The sequence below is a fragment of the Pseudochaenichthys georgianus genome, chromosome 18 (genome assembly GCF_902827115.2).
Source record: "Pseudochaenichthys georgianus chromosome 18, fPseGeo1.2, whole genome shotgun sequence".
In the NCBI taxonomy this organism is placed as follows: domain Eukaryota; kingdom Metazoa; phylum Chordata; class Actinopteri; order Perciformes; family Channichthyidae; genus Pseudochaenichthys; species Pseudochaenichthys georgianus.
This window is the reverse complement of record NC_047520.1, coordinates 11,125,159-11,150,594: the sequence shown is the minus strand read 5'-3', so window position 1 is coordinate 11,150,594 and position 25,436 is coordinate 11,125,159. Positions and strand designations below refer to the sequence as shown.

General features: G+C 41.7%; 1 protein-coding gene across 1 annotated transcript in view; it reads right to left on the bottom strand.

Moving 5' to 3' along the window:
• Positions 1–20,621, bottom strand: part of LOC117463771 (mitogen-activated protein kinase kinase kinase 11) — a 57,190-nt gene extending 36,569 nt beyond the window's left edge. The window contains 1 exon segment of the mRNA XM_034106205.2: positions 18,777–20,621. Within this exon segment, the coding sequence (XP_033962096.1) occupies positions 18,777–19,533 (757 nt within the window). The 5' untranslated portion in view covers positions 19,534–20,621.
• Positions 20,622–25,436: the final 4,815 nt, after the last annotated feature.

Here is a 25,436-nt window from a genome sequence, read left to right as displayed (position 1 = left end):
CTCTGCATGAGCACCTGAAGCCCCGCCCTCTGTTTAGCGGGCTGCAGGAGCTGCATGAGAAACTGACGTGCTGTCAGGAGAGAGAGGGAGGGAGAGGGGAAAAGAGAGGCTCCGTTTCTACCGTGTTATTATTCAAAGTTGATGTAAACTTCTGAATAATGTACGTTACCTACTACAAGTAGTTTGTTTGAATGTAATAATTATGTTGTATCATTTATTGAAAAATGAATCTGAATGTTTCGATCTGTTACGATTATAAACTGAAGCAATATAAAAATGAGCCCCGTGAACTGAAGCATATCTGCTCATAGTCCGGTAATTACCTGCTAACGGAAACTCTGCTACACAACTATTATTATTATTGAAATATGACCGGTAAGTTTCAAATTAGTCCGGTAAAATAAATTCTGCCCGGACATTTGACCAGCGAGCACACACATCACACACACACACACACACACACACACACACACACACACACACACACACACACACACCACACACACACACCACACACACACACACACACACACACACACACACACACATCACACACACACACCACACACACACACACATCACACACACACACACACACACACACACACACACCAACACACAACACACACACACACACACACACACACACACACACACACACACACACACACACCACACACACACACAACACACCACACACACCACACACACACACACACACACACACACACACAACACACACGACTTTTAAAGATACTACTAGATTAAATTAACAAAATGTGTGTGATAATGTACAGTATGACTTTGTATAACATTTAAGATGTATTTAAAAAGGTATATTTAAACCTAGTCGAGAAGATTGATATGCATGCCATGTCTGTGCTTTAAGTTACAGAGCTGGATACAGTCGTGTGGCTTGGCTGAGGACTAGGGGAAAGTTAGCCTCTGTCCAAAGTTCAAACAGTTCAACCTGAGGAGTTTGCATTAAGCTGGCATGTCTCAGCACAAGCTTATACACAAGAGTATAAATATCCAATTTGACTAATAGGGAAGTTAGCATCATTGACGTCAGCTTAGCTAACTTCAGATGGCAGCAGACGAACACTGTTTTCAGGTCATCAAAGCTATCTATATTATAGTATCTATATTTTCGGGCAGAAAAAAGTTGAGTCCAAGAAACACCAATGTTTTTAAAATAAAGTTCAATATTTAACTGCAAATATATTCATTATGCGTTCTGTAAGATGTCAGGACATAATTAGCCTAGCTTAGCATAAAGACGCGAATCAGCTAGCTTTGCTCAGAGGCAGCTTTGCCTTTTTACGTTGATTTTTCAACTTGAGGGGCTTTCATTCAATTTTTTCCACACGGAATTCATTTTTCGGATTCTTTAAACAACCACATGACTGCAGCCCAAATACCCACAGTATAAACGTATCCACCCGTGATTCATACCTGCGCAAAAATGTAATTTCCATGACCCAACATGCAACCAGAGGCGGCGCTAGGGGGTGGCTACTTGGGCTCAAGCCCCGGATGTTTTCTGAAAAGCCCCGGATGTTTCACTTAAAAAAAAAAAAAAGTCTCTGGAGTAATGTGCAGTACCGCAGTACCGGAGTCCACCAGAGAGGCAAGCCGCTGCGGGACATTAGCCTGCGTACTGCGTTGCCTTCCCTGCCCTGAAGAAGAAGTGATCCTTCCTAGTGCCTGACGAGTTTTAAGCTAATAGCCTATAAAGTTATGGATATTAGAAAGTTATTTTTCATCGAAGCAGGCGCCACAAGCTGCAGCAGCAGCAGCAGCAGCAGTATCAGCAGCTGACAACAATGTCATCACCAGAAGTGAAGCAATGGATGATTTCAGGTTTGTGAATCTAATGGTGATATCTGCACTCTGGCTGACTGAGTAAGAAGTACATACATAGTATATAATAATATAAGAATAAAACACGGAGGACGGAGATCTCTTTTTCTCCCCCTCTTCTCCCCGCTGCAGCCCAGCAGCTGATCTCAGAGCACGCGCCCCTCTCCTGCAGGGGGGCGTGGTGCAGCTCACAGAATCAGCCCCTGCAAAAACAGCGCTGGAAAGAGCAAAGAGCGAAATGAGGCATGGCTAAAATGCAGGATCTGTTTGGTATTTTGAAAGAAAAACTATTTATATACTTTATATAGGTATGGCCCTACAATATATTGTTCAAATATAGCATGATATGTCCCCTTTAAGGTATTATTAAGGTAGGGTTAATGTTGCTCTCAAAGTGCACCAGATTGATGCTTTTAACTTCAATATTTAAAACAAAATCTCCTGGGCTAAGCCCCGGATCTCCTACAATCCTAAATCCGCCTCTGCATGCAACCTATCATCAAGTTTCATAACGATGAGGCCAGTATTTTCTTAATCCTGATGACATGGAGAGCAATAAACTAAACCTTATTTGTGGGTAAATTGTTCAAGTCTTGTCGTCACAGTGCTGTTGGCATGTTTGGGACCACAACCTGTGCTCACTTACTATATCTGGCAACCCGTGCAACCGCAATGAGACGTGCTCAGAGGTGCTGGAGCAGGCATGGGCAAACTAAGGCCCGCGGGCCATATACGGCCGTTGGGCTTTTGAATCTGGCCCGCCGAATATTGGTACAAAATTGTCCAAATTATAGTAAAGACCGCATTCATTTTGCCTTTTTCCTGCAATACCCGACATTTCAGTTGATCCCACTAGGATGGCGCACTTTACCTTTGCTGGAGTCTGGTCTATTCTCTCAGCTGGCCCCACTTGGCAACCCGGCAAAGGTCGGCGAATACAAGTTGTAACAAGCAGTAGCGCTGAGCAAAGTGACTAGAACGCAACCACACACTTGTAAAAAACACTTATATAAAGTCAGGCAACACTAACCAGTGATTCTGTTTATTTTACCTTACTTTAATAACCATCCGTTCACTGTTATTCTTTCACACACACACACACATACGGGTTTTGGGCCGAGGGCGACATCGTACTTCCGGTATGCGCCATTTCACGCGAGGTGCAAGCAGAATATCATAGTCTATTGCCTTAATCAATATAGTCAACTCTAAAAACACCACATATATGCATTGGCATGAAATATTATTGTGACAAGTGGGGTATCACCTGGTGTTTCCAGAAGATAGACGTAGATGGCCACTTTCAAGGTTCGTTTTTCCATACATATGCAGGCAGTCCTGTAACGGCCCGTCTACACTACAGCGTCGACAGCGTCGAAAGCTCCAAGCTGCTCCAAGCTGCCCATTCACTTTCAATGGGGTGACGTCACGTAGCCGCGCTTTTTCGCCGAACTGAATTGTGGGGTAGCAGAGCGAGGCGTCTCAGGCGTCCCAGGCGACCAGAAGTTGAACATTGTTCAACTTCTGGTCGCCTGGACGCCGGAAGTAGCCAGCGCCAAGTCAATCAAATCCCGTTTCCCAAAATCTGACAGCTGAAGCGCTAGCCAATCAAACCGCGTCTAAGCTGGGAGAGATATCCCGCCGTTCATTTCTATATTTCAAAAAAAGTCGGAGGAGAAACTAACTATCGCCGTAGCGAATCACCCGGTTTGTATGACCAGACCCTCTTCACCTACCGGGATACAAACCGGAGGAACCAGGCATGGAGGGAGGTGGCAGAGACAGTGGGGAAACTGGTAGGTTTTCGCCTGTTTGGGGAGTTTATATATATATATGCTCGCATAAAATCCCCGGGGGTTTTTGCTTTGTATGTCGGGGGCGGGAGATTCATGTGATTGGTTGTTGGCCGTGTTGCTTGAATAAAATCCCCAAGCTCCAGACACGCCCAGCTCCAAGCTATTTTTGGGAGCTGTAGTGTGGACGCTCCGTAAGGGTAATCGGACAAACCCACACAGCTCTAGTTTACGCTGGTAACGACCTAGAGCACACCCCTCAAGTCCAGAGATGTAATCCGAAGACATGCAGCGATTTCTTCGGTCGTTAATTCAGAAAAAAAACCTAGTGCGCTCTGCTGGCTATGTTAGCTAGCTGTTTATATTAGCACCTCCAGGATATTAGCACCTCCAGGAAAATGGCGTATTTATATATATTATATATATATATATATATATATATATATATATATATATATATGCGCATTGCAATTGTGGGTAGCTCGTGACGTCACTGTGTGTGAAAGAATTGACCATTGTGTGGAGGCAAAAGGTTTCCTTTTGTTTTGTATTATTGCAACTATCGGAATAAATACATGGGCTACATGTGGCCATCACAAGTAAAATCATAACGAAAACTACGCCAGTAAAATATGCGTGTAGAAAACGGCTTATGCCACAATATGATAGCAACAACTAGTCAATTTGATTAGCTTCGGTTGCTATGCTAACATCACCTGTAGAACAGGGTTGCCAACTCTCACGCATCTGGCGTGTGACACACGCTTTCACTCTCAATCTCACGCTCCCCAAACTATTCTCACGCCAAAACAAGAATACCGAAGACTAGAAACGGTTTTTTGAAAACTTTTTTAACGTAGTGATCGTCTTCTCAATAGAACATCTTTGATAATGTCTTCTGGCCAATCAGAATCAAGATAACGCGTGGTGTTGTTGCAGGAAGTCCCGACGGAGAATACTTTGCTGTAGTACATCTCTACATATACATCGATACAACATTATGAAATAAGACCCCACGGTTTGATGATTCATTTTGACACACAGAACAATGGGGGCTATCCACAATGTAAAGTAATTCACAGCCTCTTCCCTCTTCTCTCTGTGAGGAGCAGCAGGTTCAGCTTTCAGAACAAAGTAGCAAAAAACTAAAATGGCATTCATTTTTTTAAATATGTCGTGTAGTAATAGATGTATTTATTGTCTTCTCAAGAGAGTACCAGAATGTGTATTTTATGTTAGTATTTAAAAAAATCTCCTGGGGGAGAATCCCCCCCAGACCCCCCTGCAGGGGTTGGGTTTTCAGCACATCAACTCTTTCACCTGTGGGGAAATTGCAGGATTGGTCACTCTTTTTATTTACTACAAGACAAATGTGCCTTTTTATTTCATACAGTTCAATTTGGATTGAGACAGGGAAATAATGTACCTCACGCGTGGCGGTTCACTGTCAAGGGCAGCGTGTATGTAATTACATTTTCAAATACTGTTTTGAGCCACGCCACTGTATGGGTTAGCCTTACCATAGATACCCAACAAAAATACTGCCGCCCCGTATTGCGCATGCGCAGATCTAAGATCCAGTAGAAATGATAAAAAGTAAAAGTCTGCTGCTTATTGTTCTACTAGGCCAACATAGAGTCAAAGAGTATGAGAGTGAGAGTGTGTTAATTAATATATTTGGCAGTTTGGAGTAAGTCTGTACATTTGTTTGTGTGTGTTTGTCATGTAGGCACGATAATTAATTTTGTTGGATACATTTTCCCGGAATTATTGCAATAACGATAATATTGTCGGCACCGTTGTATGACCATTTTAGACCACTGACATAATGATAATATATAATAATAATTAAAGTACATCCTTTCAAACTGCTAGTCACATCCTCATGTAAATGGAAATGTATCGAGTCCATTTTTATTTATCGTACGATACGTCAATTGCTTATCGCGACAGGCACACAATAAAACAGTGGAAACAAACATGTGTTTGCTTTCATTAGTGAATGAAAACTGTGTGCCCTTTATAGTCTGTGTCCAATATTGTGTATTTGTATATATTGTATATATATCCTATGCTAAGGTCCTGCTGCTGACACGATAGCAGTCATTTCGTGCGCATATGTGTAATCAAAACCCATGATCCCAAAAATCTCACTCCAGCCAAGTACCCAATGTTGGCAACCCTGCTGTAGAATGCCAGAGAAACTTTCATAACAGCGTTGTGATGCCAAACAGCTTTCAGACTAAACACATTCACTTATGGGGGTGGGGGATACTTATCAGCTGCTTGTGTGACAGTCAGACAATGAAAACTTTACAGCGGCCTCTGCCGCGAGTTACCGGGAGAATAAACTCCGGTAGACGAGCAGCACTGCAGCAGGCAGTAATGCAGCTGAACCACATTCATAAACAATACACCACGACACTCTGGAGAAAGGTACAAGGTTGGAGAAGTAGTTCTTTAATTTAATCTGGCATCGTATAATTAAAAACTACCCGACGCAGTCCTCTATTGATGTTGTTGTGAGCGGTGTTGCGGAGAAAATCAGCGACGGTAAAACGCTGTGTGGGTCATAAGGCACGTAAACGGTTACGTCATGACGCAAAACGATGGACGCAATAATTCACCTTTGAACCTGCATCTGTAACAATGAGTGGACCAAGAAATAAAAGTCAACATTGAAGTATAATGAGGAGTGGACAGCTAAATGTTTTTTTACCGATCTGCTACTGGCCCGGCCCGTCTGTCAAATGTAAAACTCATAGTGGCCCACCGAGCCAAAAAGTTTGCCCACCCCTGTGCTGGAGGGATAGTGTGTGTGTTGTTTATCAGTTTGGCAAGTAGGGGGGGTGCAAGAGTAGGGTACACCCACACACACAACACACACACACACACACACACAACACACACACACACACACACACACACACACACACACAACACACACACACACACACACACACACACACACACACACACCACACACACACACACACACACACACACACACACACAACACACACACACACACACACACACACAACACACACACACACACACACACACAAACACACACACACACACAACACACACACACACACACACACACACACACACACACACACACACCACACACACACAACACACACACACACAACACACACACACACACACACCACACACACACCACACACACACACACACACACACACACACACACACACACACACACACACACACACGCACACGCACACACACGCACACACGCACACAAGTCTCTGCACTTCAGGGACACATATAGCCTACCTGTACTTGCATGCACATGGGTCATCAACACTCAACACAATCTATACGTACACAGAGACTACACACATGCAACCAAGAACAGAAACTAACATGTAAATCCAGAGAAGCATTTTAGCCGCCTCAGCACAAATACACGGCGCATTCTTCTTCCACTTCCTGAGCTAAAGCACAGTGCATCCACAGTTTAGCCTCCCTCCTCTCACCACCACCATCACACCGACTGCTGCATTAGTCAGCTGCTTACTGGATGCTATGTGGCAACATGCTGTGTCCAAATCAGCTGCTGACCTACAAACGTTAAGTCTGCGGCTGACATCTTCAAAACTCTACTGAAAAGTTTTAAGTAGTGCACTAAAGTCTGGACAAGATAATGTCAATGTGGAGAAAGTCATGAGAATAAATAGCATATTCTTAATAACCTCCAAGTGAGGATTCAAGGAAATGAATGAAAAATTAAAGATAACGGTTTGACCTAATAATAAACTTGGATGTATATGACTCATATTGGGCTTATACAATAAGGATACACAGGGTTCTTATCTGCATCCCCTGCCATCACATTTTAAGGAGCTGTGTTGACAAAAGTGGTGAACAGACCAAGAAATCCAGCTCCCCTTCAAAGGGCAACGGTGAGAATCAGGACGAGATCAGTCTTGCCCAGACAAACAGCCTTCCTGATACAGAGGCGAAACCAACAATGTCGCCACAATAACACCGTGACACTTCTCCATGGCAACAGGAGCCTGTTTGGTACTGTTTGTTGGAGTGTGGCAGTTGCAGATATGATTCCTATGAGCAGCCGCCCGAGAATCCCAGTGTCAGGCATTTTTGCAGGGTACGTTCCAGAGCTGATTAAACATAAGCCCACCTGACTGATAAAGTAGAGCCATGTCGATCCTGAGCAAACACCGACTATTTACATTGCTAACCTTCTTCGCATGTCTTCAAAGAAAAGCAGTAGATATATTTGGATTTCATAGCAGCTGGAAAAACTGGAGCTCAATGTGCATAATCAGTTGAACTTGTATTTCAAATAAAGTGAAATTGTTTCAGGGAACTTGCTCCAACGTCATTATAAAAAGGAAGTCAATTTGTGTTTCAAAGAAGCCACCGCAGAAAAGCAGATACGATTAGCTAGAGGGTATCCACAAATCAGATGGTTGGCAATACCAGTGCTTAAAACTGTTTGTGAGAGGCCGTTGTTCTTAGGGGATTTCTTTTAGAAACTGAAAAAACTAAATTACAAGGTGGGGCATTTATAACTATAAGAATAAAGGTAAGATGCACGCAATGCTTGCAGATATTGTCACGTTAGCCAAAGTCACTGACGTTAGCAACACAGAGTTGTATACTCATCTTAATGCCTTTGTATCCACTTAAAAGTAATGATGTACTTTTAAAAAAGGTTGGGTGTACTGCGTAGAAGCTAGTCCTGGATGTTTTCAATATTTTTGGCTAACATTAACAGCTCCTTTGTGCATTTTGACTCCAACAATGCTAGCAAACTTTACTGAGATATTGACACATTAGCCAAAGTCGCCTACATTAGCAACACAAAGTTGTATACTCTTTTTCATACGCCTTTTTATCCATTTAAAACTCAAGATGTACCGTTTGAATAAACAAACAAGTATAACAATTAAACAGATAAACATTTTCCATGTCATACCTTTTATACCTGAACTGACTAGCGAGGTTGTCAAGCATTAGGTCTTGGCGTGGGACATTTTAAGTATGCTAAGTATTTTAGCACAACACCATGTATGTAGCCAAATGAATATTTAAAACCACCTATACAAGGTTGTTGTCCTTAATCAAGTCAGCTTAAAACATTAAAAAGTCATCAGGATCAAGTATTTACGAAAGAATGTATGAAGCTAAGGTTAGCCTAATTTGAGAGCCGTACTAACATTTCTCTCGGTCAAATGGTAAATGGATGTTTCCCTGGTTCCATTTGGTTGAAATCACCAACACACCTTTTTCTCTTTGTTCTTTTGCTATTTCAACTGCAAAAGAAGCCCTTGCCAATCTCTTAGAATGAGAACCCTGGGAATATAGGGATGACCCCTAATTAACTAGCTCGACCTGATCAAATCTGCCAGCCAGATTTCATTATAGCCGGCACAATTGAACAGTTGCCAGCTAGAAAGAGAAGTCTTTTGAAATCTTTCTGAAATCCACGACCCATTGTTTAAAAAGCAACTAAGCGGAAAATATGCTAGCATTGTCATTGTGAATTGCACGCTGTAGGTGCTGTGTGAGAAAGGAAAGCTCTACAGGCGTAGCAACAGTAACTGGAGGGGGCTTCGCAAACATTCACATTTAGAGCACCTGACATTCCGAGAAAAGGGTCAACGTCCCGCTCAAGGACATCGGCTGCTAAACATACAGTTCATGCAGTCCTGTCACAATGACATGCCAGATCAGAGTCAGATCCACAGAGCCTCTTCACTCAGCACCTCTCTTAATAATGTGTTCTCAATAATTCAAGCTCTCTCACCTCATTTTTCTCACGTATGCCATCAATCATCATGCATCATCACCTGTAACTTATTTTATATACTTTCCTATGTATACATGTTATATATGCTGTAGAATATTGTTTTTTTAGAGAGCATTCTGATTTATCCATGTTTGATATTGTGTATTCCTTGTGATATATGTCTTTTGTACTGTAGTTATGTGTATATATTTGTTTATTTTTATTGAATATTGTTGTCCACCTTTTAAGTATTTTAATGCCTGAACACACTGCTGATGTTACAAAATAATTTCCCAATTAGGGATGAATAAAGTATCTATCTATTGCTCGCTCCTTCCAATCTCTGTTAGTTAGACCGATCCATCAGGCCACTATGGGTTGATGTTTTTCCAACCAGAATATAAGAGAGACTTAAATATATGCAACTGAAAGTCAGAGTTATGTCAGATTATACTAGGCATATTGGCTTTTAAACCCGGTTCAACCCAAGCCTCTCTACCTTCCTCCCTCTACCGCCTCCTTGCGCTGCACCCGTAGGCGAAAGGGAGAATTCCGGCAGGGTGGGGGCTTTCCCCAGGAAGAACGGGAGCTTTGTCCCCGGAGGGACGAGGCCATAGGCTGACAGACAGTCTGGCAACCTCTGACCAGGCAGCCAGCGAGTGAGAGAGTGAGAAAGAGTGATAGGGCATAATCACAGACATGAAACCAGCGCTGGAGTTTCGTCTTAGCTCAGGGTCACGGAGTGTAGGAAACCGGCAGCGAGTTCACAAACCAGGCCGCAACAGACTTTTTACTAGAATAGAAGAGTCAGCTCTGAGGTGCCATTTCTTCCTCATGACATGAATGTGCAGATAATGATTCAGGGCAGAGTGCACCTTCTTCATTAAAAATCAAGAACCGAAAGAATTTAACTATTAGCTTTTCTTTTTAATGACTGATTTTAAATGCCATTTTCTTAATGTCTTTCATTTTTTTGTTTTTCTTTTAATTTTTCTTTTATTATCTTTTACTGTTTTTAAATGCCTTTGTCTGAATGTCTTTCATTTTTGTAAAGCACCTTGAATTGCCTGGTGCTGAAAGGTGCTATATAAATAAACTTGCCTTGCCTTGCACAACAGGGCTGTCATTAGAATAAACATTCAATCACTTATGTTTGTTTTATTATGACATGAGTGTTATTTGACCTGGATTTGACCAATGCAATACAAGAGCCCTTAAAGCGATACTGATACATAACTTTATTTGATCGGTTTTTTTCTACATGCTATACGACAGTATGTTTCCATTACAGTAAGGGAAACATAGTGGGCAAAATCATAGAAAAAGCCTTTTTCTTTTCTAGATCTTGGTACAAAATATGTGAATGGCAGATATCATTTGACCTGAAAAGTTTTGATACTACTTATTTTCGGTTCATAAGCAGCTCTAGTTATTTCATCACTCTACATAGTGTGGTGTTTTGACACACTTAGAATAACTATTTTGATGTAAGACAATCTCCATGATCTGCTAAGGCTCAACGTTGATCAGGTTCGTCAGGTTGACGATGACGGTGCGGTCTGATATCCTAACTGAAGTCAATAACACATTTCTTTCTTTCACAGTTGGGTTGTTTCCAAATGCTGTACAGGAGTATTCTAAATGACTGCTCCTCTAAAGTATCTGTTGCCAGGTAAAAGTCTGTAGGGACCTGAAATCGGTCACTTATTAACAATCTAGTGTTCACGAGTTCAAATGTAACCTTCAGCGCCACTTCCATGCACACTCAGAGGGGGTCATCTCTGGCTTGACCCAGCTATAACAGAGTGAACAGTTGGTACTGCACTGACAAACAAAATTCCTTTTGCACTTGCACTCATGTAATACAATCAAACCGCATTTAAACTGTGCGCTCAAGATCAGACTGGAGACAAAACCACTTCAAAGATTGCCATCTTCCTACGTTGGTACTTTTCAAACAGAAAAGTTGTGTTAAAAAGGGCCAAGGTATATAGATAGATATGTTACTTCAGGGAAAATAAAACATGTTCAATAAGTTGGTTAATACACTTTTGGATTCCGAAACCGAATTAGTGATTTGTCCAGTAACCTTGTGTCTTGAGATATATTTAGAGAATGACCTGTAACTAGGTGCAGTTTGGGAACAAATGTAACTTGAAAATCAGTTACATCTCTGTGGTGAGAAAGAGGCTGAGAGTGAGGTTTCAGACAAGAGAAGCTAACAAACAATGGAGTACACTCTGGAACCTCTCTACTTCCTGTGCGTTTTGACCTGCCACACACACACACACACACACACACACACACACACACACACACACACACACACACACACACACACACACACACACCACACACACACACACACACACACACACACACACACACACACACACACACACACACACACACACACACACACACACACACACACACACACACACACACACACACACACACACACACACACACACACACACACACACACACACACACACACACACACACACACACACACACACACACACACACACACACACACACACACACACACACACACACACACACACACACACACACACACACACACACACACACACACACACACACACACACACATCTAAGCGTGAGTGTACAGTCATTGTGTAGGCATATCTCATGTTGCACCTACAGTACATAGTGGATGTGAAGGCCACACGGTGCCAATATAACATGGATTCAATATGTATCATTACACTGTATCATTACACTGGTTGAAAATAAGGATGAAAAACACAAAGGCTTGTTTCTTAAGAAAAATTGCAATAAAAACATTTGAAAAGGAACAAAAGCACTTAAAGTGACCGTCAAACCCCTATCAGGATGTTGTTAGCCTAGCATAATTATAGCATAGCTAATTGTATCTTTTTATCATTTCAGGATCTATATTTTCCTAAACTGGATATAAAGTGTTGTATAACCAAGAGCTTTAGACGTGTGTTGCTAGGCATGTTACCCCCCGAACAAGGGTAGCTGTTCCCCCCCCCCTGCTTCCATTCTGTATGCTAAGTTAAGCTAATCACCACCCGGTTACAGCTCTGAACTTTAAGCAGCTCAACCATAGCTCAACGCAGTATAAATCTACTTTGAGTCAAAATTCAAGATATGAACACACAGAAAACTCAGCTTTCAGAAGCTTTGATCTAAAAATACTTTTATCATCATCAATAGCTTTTTAAAAAAAAAAAAAAACAGCTAAACACTTTTGGCAATTCTACTGTGCAATAATGATAATCATGTTGATGTGCAATAACATGTCCAAACCTTAATATCTTCATCTTCAGTTTTAGCCATGGATAAGTACTTATTTACCTTTACTAATAAAGGGATTCTGATTTAATCACCAAATCTATCAAGCTCACGTATCCAACATGAGCTTGTGTTCTCAGCCTTTTCCCAACTAAAGGATAAAGTCAGCAGGAAAACGTTGCATCCAGGCAGCTGCGAGGCGCTTTTATCACCCACTGACACTCACTCTGAGGCTGCGGCCACACGAGGACGAAAACGGTCGTTTGCGTTACTGTTTAGTGTCATATAGACCGTTCGGCCACACGAGGACGACCGAATACGGCACTAAACGTCTGAGGAAACGATAACGGGTCCCAAGGTGGATAGAACGGCATACGCAACGCTCTGGGGGGTCCAACGGCTCCGTGTGTACTAGGGATGCCAGCGATTATTCGAATATTCGTTACAGTCTCCATAATCGAATATTATTTTTAAAAATCGATTTTATTTATACATTTTTTTTAATTATTTATATATTTATTTTTTATTATTTATGTTTTTTTTTTTTTTCTGGCTTAGTTTCAACCAAAATATATATATAAATATATATGCTAATAATAGTAATAGTATTAATAATTGTAAATGGCCATTGGTCACACCACCAGTTTGTTTTACTGTAAATTTGGAGGAAGCCTGCGTGCAGAGCAGACTGCTGCTGCAGCACGCTACACACCGACGCCAACCCCGCCCCCCCTCTCCCTCACACGTGCGACTAAAGATGGGGGGGGGGGGGGCTGCCGAATAATCGAACTTGATCATGGTCAGTTTCTGGCAACCCTAGTGTGTACGCCCTATACGATCATTTTCTGATAATGATGAGCGAATAGCCCCGCCTCTCCCCACCTCTTCTGCTCACCCCCGCGTCAAAGTAAACTGCACCCTGAATTCAGATTATTTATCTTTCTCTCGATATGGACCTAAACGCGAGTGAAGTCTAATCTGACAGGACGGAGACACGCAGCTCTGCTCACCTGCAGCTCCTCCCGCTGCAGCAAAACACACACTTCAAGTCAGATCATCACCCTTAGCTATTTTAATGACCTCTCAAACTCCCTAAACTAGTTATAAATATGTTTATTTTTATTGTCGGCCGGGTCACTCATTACTGGATCAGCTGCTGCATGAGACAGACACTGGCGCTGTCCGAAGAGAGGGAGGAAAAAGAGAGGCTCCGTGTATTTTATTATTATATTATATAGAGTCGTTATTCATTTGTTTTAAAGCTCAATAAATAACAAAGAAGACCTTTGACCGACACTTTTATCATTTTGTCCGGAAGATTTAAAACTTTAATACACGTTCAGTTGACTGGCGAACAACTCTGCCCGGTTCCCTCGGCCCCCACCGCGGAGAATAAACAGAAGGGCAACCATGACAACCATGCTTCTTCGCTGCTTTTGTGGAGGAAGTTACAGCGCCACGTACAGGCTCCTGCATATGTACTGCAGCTTCTCCAGCGGTTGGAGCTAAACGGAGCGGTCTCGTGTGCACAGACAACTATTGCGTTTGCGTTAATCCTATGCGTTTAGCCGTTTTCGTCCTTGTGTGGCCGCAGCCTGAGCCGTTTAATTTTTGTCTTTTTCTTTTTTTTCTGTTGAGATTTGCTTATGTGTACAAATATTAGTTTATATACTTAAGTGCATTTGTTTAATGAAATAAGTCGATAAATAAAAAAGTATTAAAAAAAGGAAAAAATATAGCTCCTTCTTTACCAGCTGCACATTAAAGTGGATGCACACATAAATGCTTCAATAATTAAAATTAAGTGAATAATAACACGTTTATCACTCTGAAATTGGCTTTTGTGCAGAACGCGTACTATTTTAAGTACTTAATTTCTACAGAGTATTTTGTCAAGCACTGAGAATACTAAAAAAATAAAACACGGTACAGCTTTCTGTATAAACATATGCTGTAAAAACATCCCTTCCTTCACGCATGCTGCACATCACGCGTAGCTCAGCTGAGCGGAGTGTGATGAAGCGTTGAGGCAGAGGGAATCACCAATATAACAACATGTGTGGGACATCTTCCGTAATGATTGATAGATGTCTAGATATCAGCCAAATTGTACAAAATAACCCTGCGTTTAAGTTACTTAGTAACATGACTTCTCCCACGAGCCAATTTCCATGATCAGACCGAGGGCATATGTAATCTATGTACTGTAGGGAATATCTAGTCGTAGAAAAAAGACAGCACGACTTCCAACACTCAACCAAGGCTGAAGGGAAGTAGCATTGTAGCACATGTAGCAGAGAATAAAAGACTGCTGACAAACTGACCGCAAAAGTCTTAACAGGGGTTTTGAAAAAACGTATTTAAAAAAAAATGCAGTTCAATAAAGATACTAGGATGTCTTGCTGTTACAGCATGATGGAAAAAATGGTTTGCAAGGAATTAGTTATGGATTCTAAACAATGGGAAATGTAGCATTTAAGTTATCCTCGGTTAGGTTGTTGTTTCGTAAATCAGAAACTGATGACGCAGCACTGATATATTTTCAAAAGGCTTTTTTCTTACAAAAATTATTTTTGCACTTGACAGTTTTACTGGCAAAAAAAAAAATGGGAGGGCTTAACTGCACTAATACAGCTGCCATAACAAAATACAGGTGCATGTTCAGATTTTAATCAGGTTTAAAATCCCCCTATTCCCTTTACAAAATACCTCAAATGTCTAAATTGCCCTCATGATTGCTCATGCTGAACAGGGCGGTGGTGTGTGTGCAGTGGTAACAGGAGTGCAGTTCACCACACACAGGCAAACACCACACACCCAGCAACCAGGGCTCTCACACACACACACACAGGATGTTTTTAGTGTGCTACCTATGTGTGCTACACTGTGAGCACTGGGGGCCGTGAATGAAAACATGCTGGTAGAGGGATGTATCAGATGTTTGTCCACTCATGAAAAAAAGGACATGTTGATCCACGATCTAACTGTGGCTTCTTCCTGAAAATAGGCCTGTGAGTTCCAGCCCAGCAAGTGCTTAGCTTGGCACTTTCCCCACCGTTCTAACTACAGCCTCTGCAGGGTTTTATGGAGTGTGTCGGAGGCCTATAGCTGCTTTTGCATCTATGAAGGCTTTGTGCAGATAACTACATAACAGTGTAGGGACGGCAGCCGGACTGAATGAGCCTTTGAGGGCTGTTACCGATAGCTCATTTGGACTGTAGCTGCAGCAGAAACATATGTACAGTATATGTTTCAATAAAGAAACATCTGTCGAAAAAGGAAACGAAAAAGCACGATGTAATCAACCATTCGCCGATACGTTTGTCGAATCCTAACTTTTGGACGTGATGTCAACATGGTGTTAACATGTAGTTCCCCTGACAAAATATACTAAATATACTACTCCCACAAATCAATATCTATGTTCACACACAGTGCATATTCTATGTACGTGAAAAAGCACCACTTAACACTCAACCACTGCTGAAGGGAACTAGCATGTAGCAGGTAATACATTATTAGACTAGCAAACTGACAGCAAAAGTCTTTACATGTTGTTCCACTTCCCTCCTCACTACCACTCAAATCGCAGTTTTTAAGTCAACCCAAAATGTAATCAATTCAATAAAAAAAATGTATCTTAGCATGCCATGGTGTATTGGCGATATTAGCCCTTGTTTGTCAATTAAAAGATTAATTCATAAGCTAGAAAAGCTAACATGGGCTGTGGTTCAAAGTGCGTTTTTTAAGCCACTGTCATTGATCTTTAGCCGATGAGGGTGAACATTTTATTATTTGATGAAAACAGTAGCAGTTTAACTACAATTTCTTTTCACTTGGACTCTACAATGATTGAGCGTTTCCTGTATGGCTCAAGTTCATAGTAGTAAAGCCATGGAACCTCAAATAGAGAACCAGATACTAAAACAGAAATGTCCGTAGACTCATTCTCAGAAATGTGGACACAATATTGAGAGAAAGGGGCTCCTCTACTCTCTGTATTTACTTTCAGAGGAATTCCCGTTATGCCCTTTGGCTTCGACCCGAGCGCCCCACCCTGGGCTTCCTTCAATGATCCCGTTTCATCAGCATCTTCCAAACAGGCCGAAGCGCTTCGCTGGCCATTACCTACAACGTGTAGCTCTTCAGTTAATCCATCACAGTAACAGCTGGTCAATAATGAATCTTCTTTTAATATGGTAATATGCGTGGACACTACTTTATCTAATGCTTTGGTTATGCTGATATGATGGTAAGAGTGATCATTTATTATCATTTTTATTTATTTGGGGGAATTCCATTCCTCTCAATAGACCTTTTATCCTATCAATATGTTCCACTAATGATCACATCTGATTAGATTTAGAAAAAAAGGCCTTTGGCAGATTTCTCCCTGTATGACTGCAGAGCTCTGACGCAAAATGCCAGCTCTTGTGAGAAGAACTTGCTCCATTATTCAGAGAAGCTGACACCACAAATTAAGACTTAAAGTTAATGCCTCATCGCGTTTTCTACCGTCAGCGCCACCGTCTGATTTTTAGACTTCATTTGAGTGTGCATCATTGCTTTGAATTGCCCTTTTGTTGCGGCACTCCTGCACCTGTGTGTTAAACCTGTCAGCAAACCCAACCGCAACTATACCCAATGACCCCTACCCCCCCAACCACCACCACCACCACAACAGGATATTTCTCAGTGGCACAACAGGGATATGGCTGTATGGAACATGTAGCGGCAGGCCAGGGACAAAGATTCAGAGACGAATTAAAACAGCAAGAGGCGGGAGGGCGATAGGATCTCCCGGCGCACAGAGAGCGGGTCTGTGTTTGCGTTGGCCTGCCTCATATACAACACTATTGACATAACTCAAGTTTCTTTAGCACTACAGGAGAAGCCTTTACACTGGAGAGGCCTTACCGGGAAAAAACCTCACAAGGGTGGAGATGCCTAAAGGAATGGGAAGAGGAATGGCCGATGGTCAGAAAGGGTTATTGCGCAGAAGCCAAAAAGATGGATATGGTGAAATGAGTATGGGAAAATAAAGCTGGCTGAATAGAGAACCCTTGCTTCAAAAAAAGTGTGAATAAAGAGAGTTACCCTTCTATTGCGCCTAACTAAGGTCACATTCTCAAAAACTACAGTACTGAATGTGTTCCTAGTTAAACAAGGTCGGAGCCACCATTTGTATACACCTTTGTATTTTGATATGCGATCAAGATCTGCAGTAACAGAAAGGAGCTATAGAAAAGTTACTAATCTTTTGGACCGCAGCGGATAGAGCCACAGAGCTGCCTGGAAGTATATGCTTCATCCCAAGAATGATAATAACAGAGGGAGGCTGCAATTAAATTCAGGTGGCTCAGTGTTTGGGTTAGCGTTGGAGCAGAGAAAAGCACTTGTTCTGCTTCACGAGAGGGGACAGAAAGCTTTATCAGCGGTACGTCTCTCCGCAGGGTTAATGACAAGGCTCGATGCGGAAACACTGACGCAACACCTTTCCAAAAAGCCCCTGGACGGGCTCAAAGTCCAAAGTGTGATTTGTGGCGGTGCTGAGAGGAAAACACCCTCCTCTTGAATTCCTGACCTAGCAAAGCATGGCCTTTTGTGCCATCAACAACACATATTTGCATCTCTGCAGCCTTGGCCTACATTTGAGAGTCACATGACTGCAAAAACATGCGTCGTTATACCACTGCTTAGTCATGATGTTCCTCTAAAATGGGTAATTATTACCCCAAGACTGGACTTAATATCATGATATATGATCAAAAGTTAAGAGGTAATTCAATTACTGAAACTAATGAGATGTTTGAGTTAATAATTCTACTGGAGCCTTACAGTGGAGTTAAACAGGTTGCCTTTGTTCTAGATGTAGCCTTGTAAACACAAAAAAACTGACTTGTATGAAGTACACCATGTTCCATCACTGCCTTGGGCCATGTGGCTGTGCACAAGGTCCAATAAATATGTCTTGTTCTTTATTTTCATCAATCCAACACTGTGAGACTGGGTTTAAATGATAAAAGACATATTGAAGGACTTACTGTTGTTGGACTTGAGATCTCGATGGATGACGGGGACGATAGCCTCGCTGTGCAGGTACACCATCCCTCTGGCTATCTGCACGGCCCAGTTGACCAAGATGTGGGGCGGGATACGACGCCCTGCCAGAGCCCGGCTCAAAGCCCCCCCAGAGGCGTACTCCATGATGATGCACAGGTTGGGTTCCTGCAGGCAGACGCCTTTCAGGGCGATGATGTTGGGGTGGGTGAGCATGGCAAACAAACGGGCCTCCTGCCTGACGTTCTGAGCTGTCACGCTGATATCCTCATCCGGGTCTTGCCGTGCGGCCTTCACAGCAACCAGCAGGCCTCTCCATGTACCACGATACACCTTTCCAAAGCCCCCGACCCCGATGACCTCCTCCAGTTTCAGATCCCGGAAATCCAGCACGTCGGGTTCGAACTGGCTAACCACAGCCGGGGTAAGCTCTCCAACCACGGCAGTGCACGGGAGCGTTGCAAATTCAGTTGGCTTGAAAGAGCCATAGTTAGATGGGAAGATGCCCACCTTGTTGTCGACCTTACCCGCCCACCAGCCATCATCGCCCGATATCTCAGAGTCCAGAGACAGGACTTCCACCAGGTCACCTTTACGCAAGGTGAGCTCATCTTTACAGGACGCCTCGTAGTCGAATAAGGCCGTCCACACAGGGTTGGTGAAATTCCCTTTTTGTGATTGATCCAAATGTTTCCAGTTGGACAGTGGACCACGACTCAATATGTTCTTCAGTGGCTCCATGGAGCCTCAAGCAGATGTTTTGACTGGATCTGATTTTGCACCCCAAGGGTTTGAAAATAAAGTATAAAGGAGTATTTTATTGCGCCTCGCTCCCTTTCCTGTCTTTTTTGTTGGTTCATCAGGGACCAGTGAAATGTGTTCAAAAGCGCGACCAACAAGTGGGCTGCAGGAGAGGATTCACAGATAACTGAATAGTAGGCTAAGTGTCTTTCATTCGTCTTGACATTACATGTTAAGCTCTCCACTCGAAAAATACAGAATCAGTTGAGAGGTTGCTTTTGTTTGAAGTGGCTTAAAGCTCAGAAAGGCAGTACTGTTTGAACTGATTCTCTGTGTTCAAGTGATGTGTGGTTTCCCAACATGGTTTGAGCACATAATCATTTCAGTGGGCCTGTATTTAAGAGGCTCTTGAATCACCTCATTATGGGTAAATGAGCTCTTCTCTTCCCTCATTCAAAATTGCCACCTGTTGAGAACTGATTTTAAGTGGAGTGTAGGGACAACAATAAAGCTATCCAAAGTTTGTTGTAAAATACCAAATTATTATGGTTCTCGCTAGATGTAGCTGTCCATTTTGAGTTTTTATGTATTTTTAGCCATTAAGTGCACCACAAGCAGGAAGCGCTGCGAGGCGGAGAAGAATAGCAGGAAAGGAGCATTCAGTCCAGCCAACCAGTGTTTTACGACGAGTTTCAGATCCCACCAGTACGCATTAGTAAACCTAAATCTCTAATAACCGCGTGTGACCGCAACTGTGTGGTGCGGGAAATCCTGCATTCCGTTCAGCTTGACCATCCATACTTACGGTGTCATCTGAAGCATGAACTGGACTTTATCAAAATATTAAAGAAACTTTGTATAGAACCGCCGACTTTGTAACAGGAAGGGCTATCCAAACCTTTATTTCCCAGAGAAACACGCAGTAAAAACAAATCCCGTTAGTTCCTAAGTGAAGTTGAGCGCGTGGCCTGGTCCAGTTCGCGGGTCTTGTTGGTACAGTCCAAAGAGAGCGTTCAGGGCAATAACTCCATCATAATGTATTATCATATTCCTCTTCCTCGGTCAGTGTTCCCTCGTCAGGACCTCGAACCACTTCTACGTCTGTGCTTAAAGTCACAGAGGGTGGGGTTTCAAAACTTTTCTCTCCCAACAGGAAAGGAGTCAGATGACAGGCCACGGTCAAGCTACACGCAATACATGACTTCACTTCCGCTTAGTGTCAAAATAGAAGTTGCTTAGACATGCACAGTTGAGACCTATTTTGCTGGTTGAGACTGGTTGAGACGAATGGCCAGTGGTGGAAGAAGTATTGCTAAAGAAAAATACTCTGTTACAAGTAAAAGTCCAAGTCAAAATCTTAATTAAATAAAAATATAAAAAACACTCAAGTACCAAGAGTAAAAGTACTTGTTGTGTGTCTTATGTTTAAATTAATGGATTATGATTGATAATGTTGCTGGATATCTTCATCTATTACTATATGCCAATGTTGATGTATTAGTTGATTTATATTTTCTAATCATAAACTATAGGAACTAAAGCTGTTAGATAAATGTAGTGGAGTGAAAAGTACAATATTGGCTTAAAGTAGCCAAACGTTGAAATAGTCAATGAAAGTACAAGTCTCTAAAAATTGTACTTAAGTGCACTACTTGAGTAGATGTACTTAATTTCATTAATTTCATCACTGCTAACGGTTGGGGGGAACTTTTAAAAGCTGTGTGCAGGAGTTTTCATAAAGAGGAACAAAATACCAGCAAAGTCAGCAAAAAAAGAAAATGGTAATTCAATGCAAAAACTCAATAGACCGTTTGGTAAAAAGGAAATCGGCTACTGAAATATGATGAAATTCCTGTATCTCAATCAGCCTAAATAATTATGGGCAACAATGTCAAATTCAGATGAGATAGATACAACATCATAAGTATATGTATCTAGATATTATTATGTGGCCGAAGGACAATATATAAATGAAAACAATAACTACATGTGTAATCAGCCTAATGCTGCGTTCACATCGGACGCGATGCGATGTTTGGGGGCGGCGCGATTACATGTAAAGTCAATGCAGAGACGCGGACAGACGCGAATTCGCTCCGACGGCGAGCATGAGGAGGCGGCGCTAATCACGCGATTGAGGCGATTGAACAGTGCCGCGTCAAAGGCGAGAGTTCAATTTGTTCAACTCGAGCGTCAAATTCACGTGACGCGTTCTCGCGGAAGCCAATCAGCGGTGAGGATCTCAGCCTGCCGTCACTGACGTTCAAGCCGTAAGAATCACTGATTTACAATGCATTCTCTGTGTAGATTTGTTGGTCATTTTTTATTGATGCCTTCGACACTCAAATAAAAATAATAAAATGAGCCTCGGTTCTGGTCATTAGAACACCTATCATAGTGCACAGATGAGCAGTACAATGATTTCATTATGTGGTTCTCATTTTATAATGTAATTCCTATTTGTGAGGTGAAACCACATTTAATTTACTTCACTATGAATGTTTTCTTGACAACATGTGACAGTTTACCTTTTATTTTGAAATTCAAACTTCACGTCCTATTCGGTTATTATGCCCTACTTAACACTGGTGATTACAGATCTTTAAGAACCTAAAGATTAAGATTCTCAAATAAAAATGTGCCAAAAGCTAACACACAGTCATTAATTAAGTATAATATAAATATAGTTGTCAGCAAATAATTAACATTTTTCTGCAAATAATGTACTCAAAATGTACTAAAATACAACCAATTCTGAAAGATAGAATACATTAAGACATTATGTCCACTTTATACTTTATTTAGCAGGTCAATGTACAATTCGGAAGTCATTTTTATGTATATAACCTCTTTTTCAATGTATGGTTATTTAAAGTACATGCCATTTCCTGTATTGGTATTAACACCCTCTTGAATCAGTTGAGCTATTATGCTTAAATTATATTTAGTCCAAGAACTCAAGGACAGTTAGTCTTTATAAATTGTCCGCATAGCCAAAGAAAAGAGGATAAAGTGCTGCTGTTATGTTTCTATGAGGAGACATTTTCTTTTGTCTGGTGTTACTTTGAACAAAAAAGGAGTTCCAAGTCTTTCCTCAAGAAACACATTTAAAATCCTTCGGCGTGCGGCTGGTTTAATGTTCTTCATGCAGTTTGATGGGCTACTTATCCGACTGAGGTGGAAGAGCTGTTATTGAAATTTCACTGAAGTGGAGTCGGATTTACTGCTGTACAGATCCCCTCCGGATAAAGTCAAATGAAGATCATTTCAAAGTTTTAAATCCTGGGAGAACAGTCTCACTTTTATTATAACCTTTCTATTTTGAAATACGAAAGAGTTCAGCGGACTACTTCTGCAGAATATCTTAAATGACACTTAATGAAAAATGTACAAACTTTTGCTGACCTGGGATGCAATTTTGAAATGTCACTTAAAGGCTACACATTTTTTCTCCTCTGTTATGACTCATTATATCCAATAATACAGCCTATGGAAGCCCATTTCCACAAGGAATAAAGAAACACAACTCCATTATAAGATGCTATGTTATTTAGTTATTTACAACATGCATAATGTTAATGTTAATTTCTCTCTGTTTGGGTGGAAATGGGCTTTATTACAGCCTAAACATTCTTGAAGTATAGCAAAATGTAAGATATCCCCATATTTTTTTTTAAACACTAACAAATGAACACTATCAACAGAATGGGAAAAAGTAGCGGTATGTATTGTGTTGCAGAGAGGAAGGAAGTAAAGCTCATCATGGATTAAATCCAAAATCCAATTCTTGCCCTATGTTGTTAGTTAGATGTTGGCTTTTTTATGTTTTAAATTATATATGTACTTTTAGATCTTATGGATCCAGTAGGAGAAATGTTGCCCCATTTATTAAGAGCGTGTGCCCAGGTATTGCACATTGCACCTGAAGTAAACAGAAACATGCTAGGTCAACAGGCTATGCTAGTGTTTATATGTATTTCCACAGCTATCTCAGGATTTCTACTGCAGATGCAAATCTTAAAAACATTATATATTTTTAAGGCTAAGTAAAACTAAGTAGCTACTGAGGTATTTAACACGCATTCTCCAACAGGAGGGAGTGGTACCGTTGTTGGGGACTAGGTGTTCCTGCGCCAACACTCCCAGGCATGAGGTCAGTGTGATTCCATAGCAAGAGACGCTCTGTCGTTTATTCATGCTCTTTCCTGTGTGTTCCTTTTTTGATTTGAAATGTGCCGTAAAAATAATGTATGCCATGGCTTACTACCTGTGTTTTTGGAATGTATGATAATGTATGTCCAGTGATGGAGAGTACTGTACTTAAGTACAATTTTGAGGTACTTATGCGAGTATTCTCAGTTTATGCTACTTTGTACTTCTACTCCATACTACATTTTAAAAGACAATATTGTACTTTTTACATTTATTTGACAGATTTATTAGCTTAGGTTTAGATTATTAGCATATACAAAATCTAAACACATAAATAAACATAATAGTAACCCAGTAACTGAATATATATACGATTCTGAAATGGGCCATTATGCATAAGGGGTACCTTTTACTCGTGGTACTTTTGACACCTATACATTTGTATGTTTACCTAATTAATATTTGGAATGCAGGACCTTAACTTGTAACTATCTACTTTTGCTTAAGTAACTAATCTGAATACTTCTTCCACCCCTGTATGTCAGAATATCCCACCAAACACATTGAAGCAGGGACATACTACTTTATATAAAAATAGCCTATAGCACAAATTGTATTAATGAGTTAGTTCCCAAAGTGCATTCTGATTAAGACCACAGTTTGGCTTAGCCACGGAATACATTTTGTTTTGTAGACACACAACTGAAGACTTTTATTCTTGGAAAAGGTCAGAGAATCAACATTTTGCCACATTTTCCAAAGCTAGGAGTGGCTGGGAATCAGAGGGCCATTGGCCCCCACGGCAGCCGTGTGGAAACAGTGTGCTTCCTTCTGTTCGCCCCTTCGATGCCCCCCCCCACTTACCCTCCCTCCTTCCTTGCCCCATGACTGCCATTTGTTTGGACACCAACCTCCTAAAGTCAACCACCTACACCCTGCTCCTGCTCCCACACACACACACACACACACACACACACACACACACACACACACACACACACACACACACACACACACACACACACACACACACACACACACACACACACACACACACACACACACACACACACACACACACACACACACACACACACACACACACACACACACACACACACACCTCTAACCCCACCCTCCTCGCAGTCCGCTGAGTCAACGCTTGAGCAGGAAGGATGCAGTTGTTTTTGCGGCCCCGGGTTGCTTGAGCTAGAGGGGGGGGTGCATTTACACGACAGAATGGACTGTTTGAAAAAATAAAGAAGGCAGCAGGAAGAGGAAAGGGGCGGGACACACTGTGGGCTAAGTGTGCCGGCCACTTTAAAGTGTGTCCATGACAGTGACAATCGCCTCTCTGTGAACAACGTTCCACAAACCTGTACCGTCTTGTACTTGTACTATCTGATTTAAATACCAGAGGAGGCTGCGGTGTGGAGGATAAAACGCAGCGCTGGTCTTTCAGGTTCAGGCACTGCCAGTAAATAAACATGATATGAATCCATGGGAAACTTTCAAAATAAAGAACTCAAAAAGTGCAACGACGTCAGGACTACAAAGGATGAGATCCATGCCTATGAAATGGAAAAATTAGCACTTTGAAATATTTAGCTTTAAGATGCCGCGGGAGTCACGTTTTGCCCTTCCAGTGAATAAAGAACTGTCTAAAGATGAATGCCGTCTCAGATTTGCTTGCTGTGGAAGGCTTTTCATCTCCGATATGGAAAACACAACAAACCCCAAACAAGCGTGGC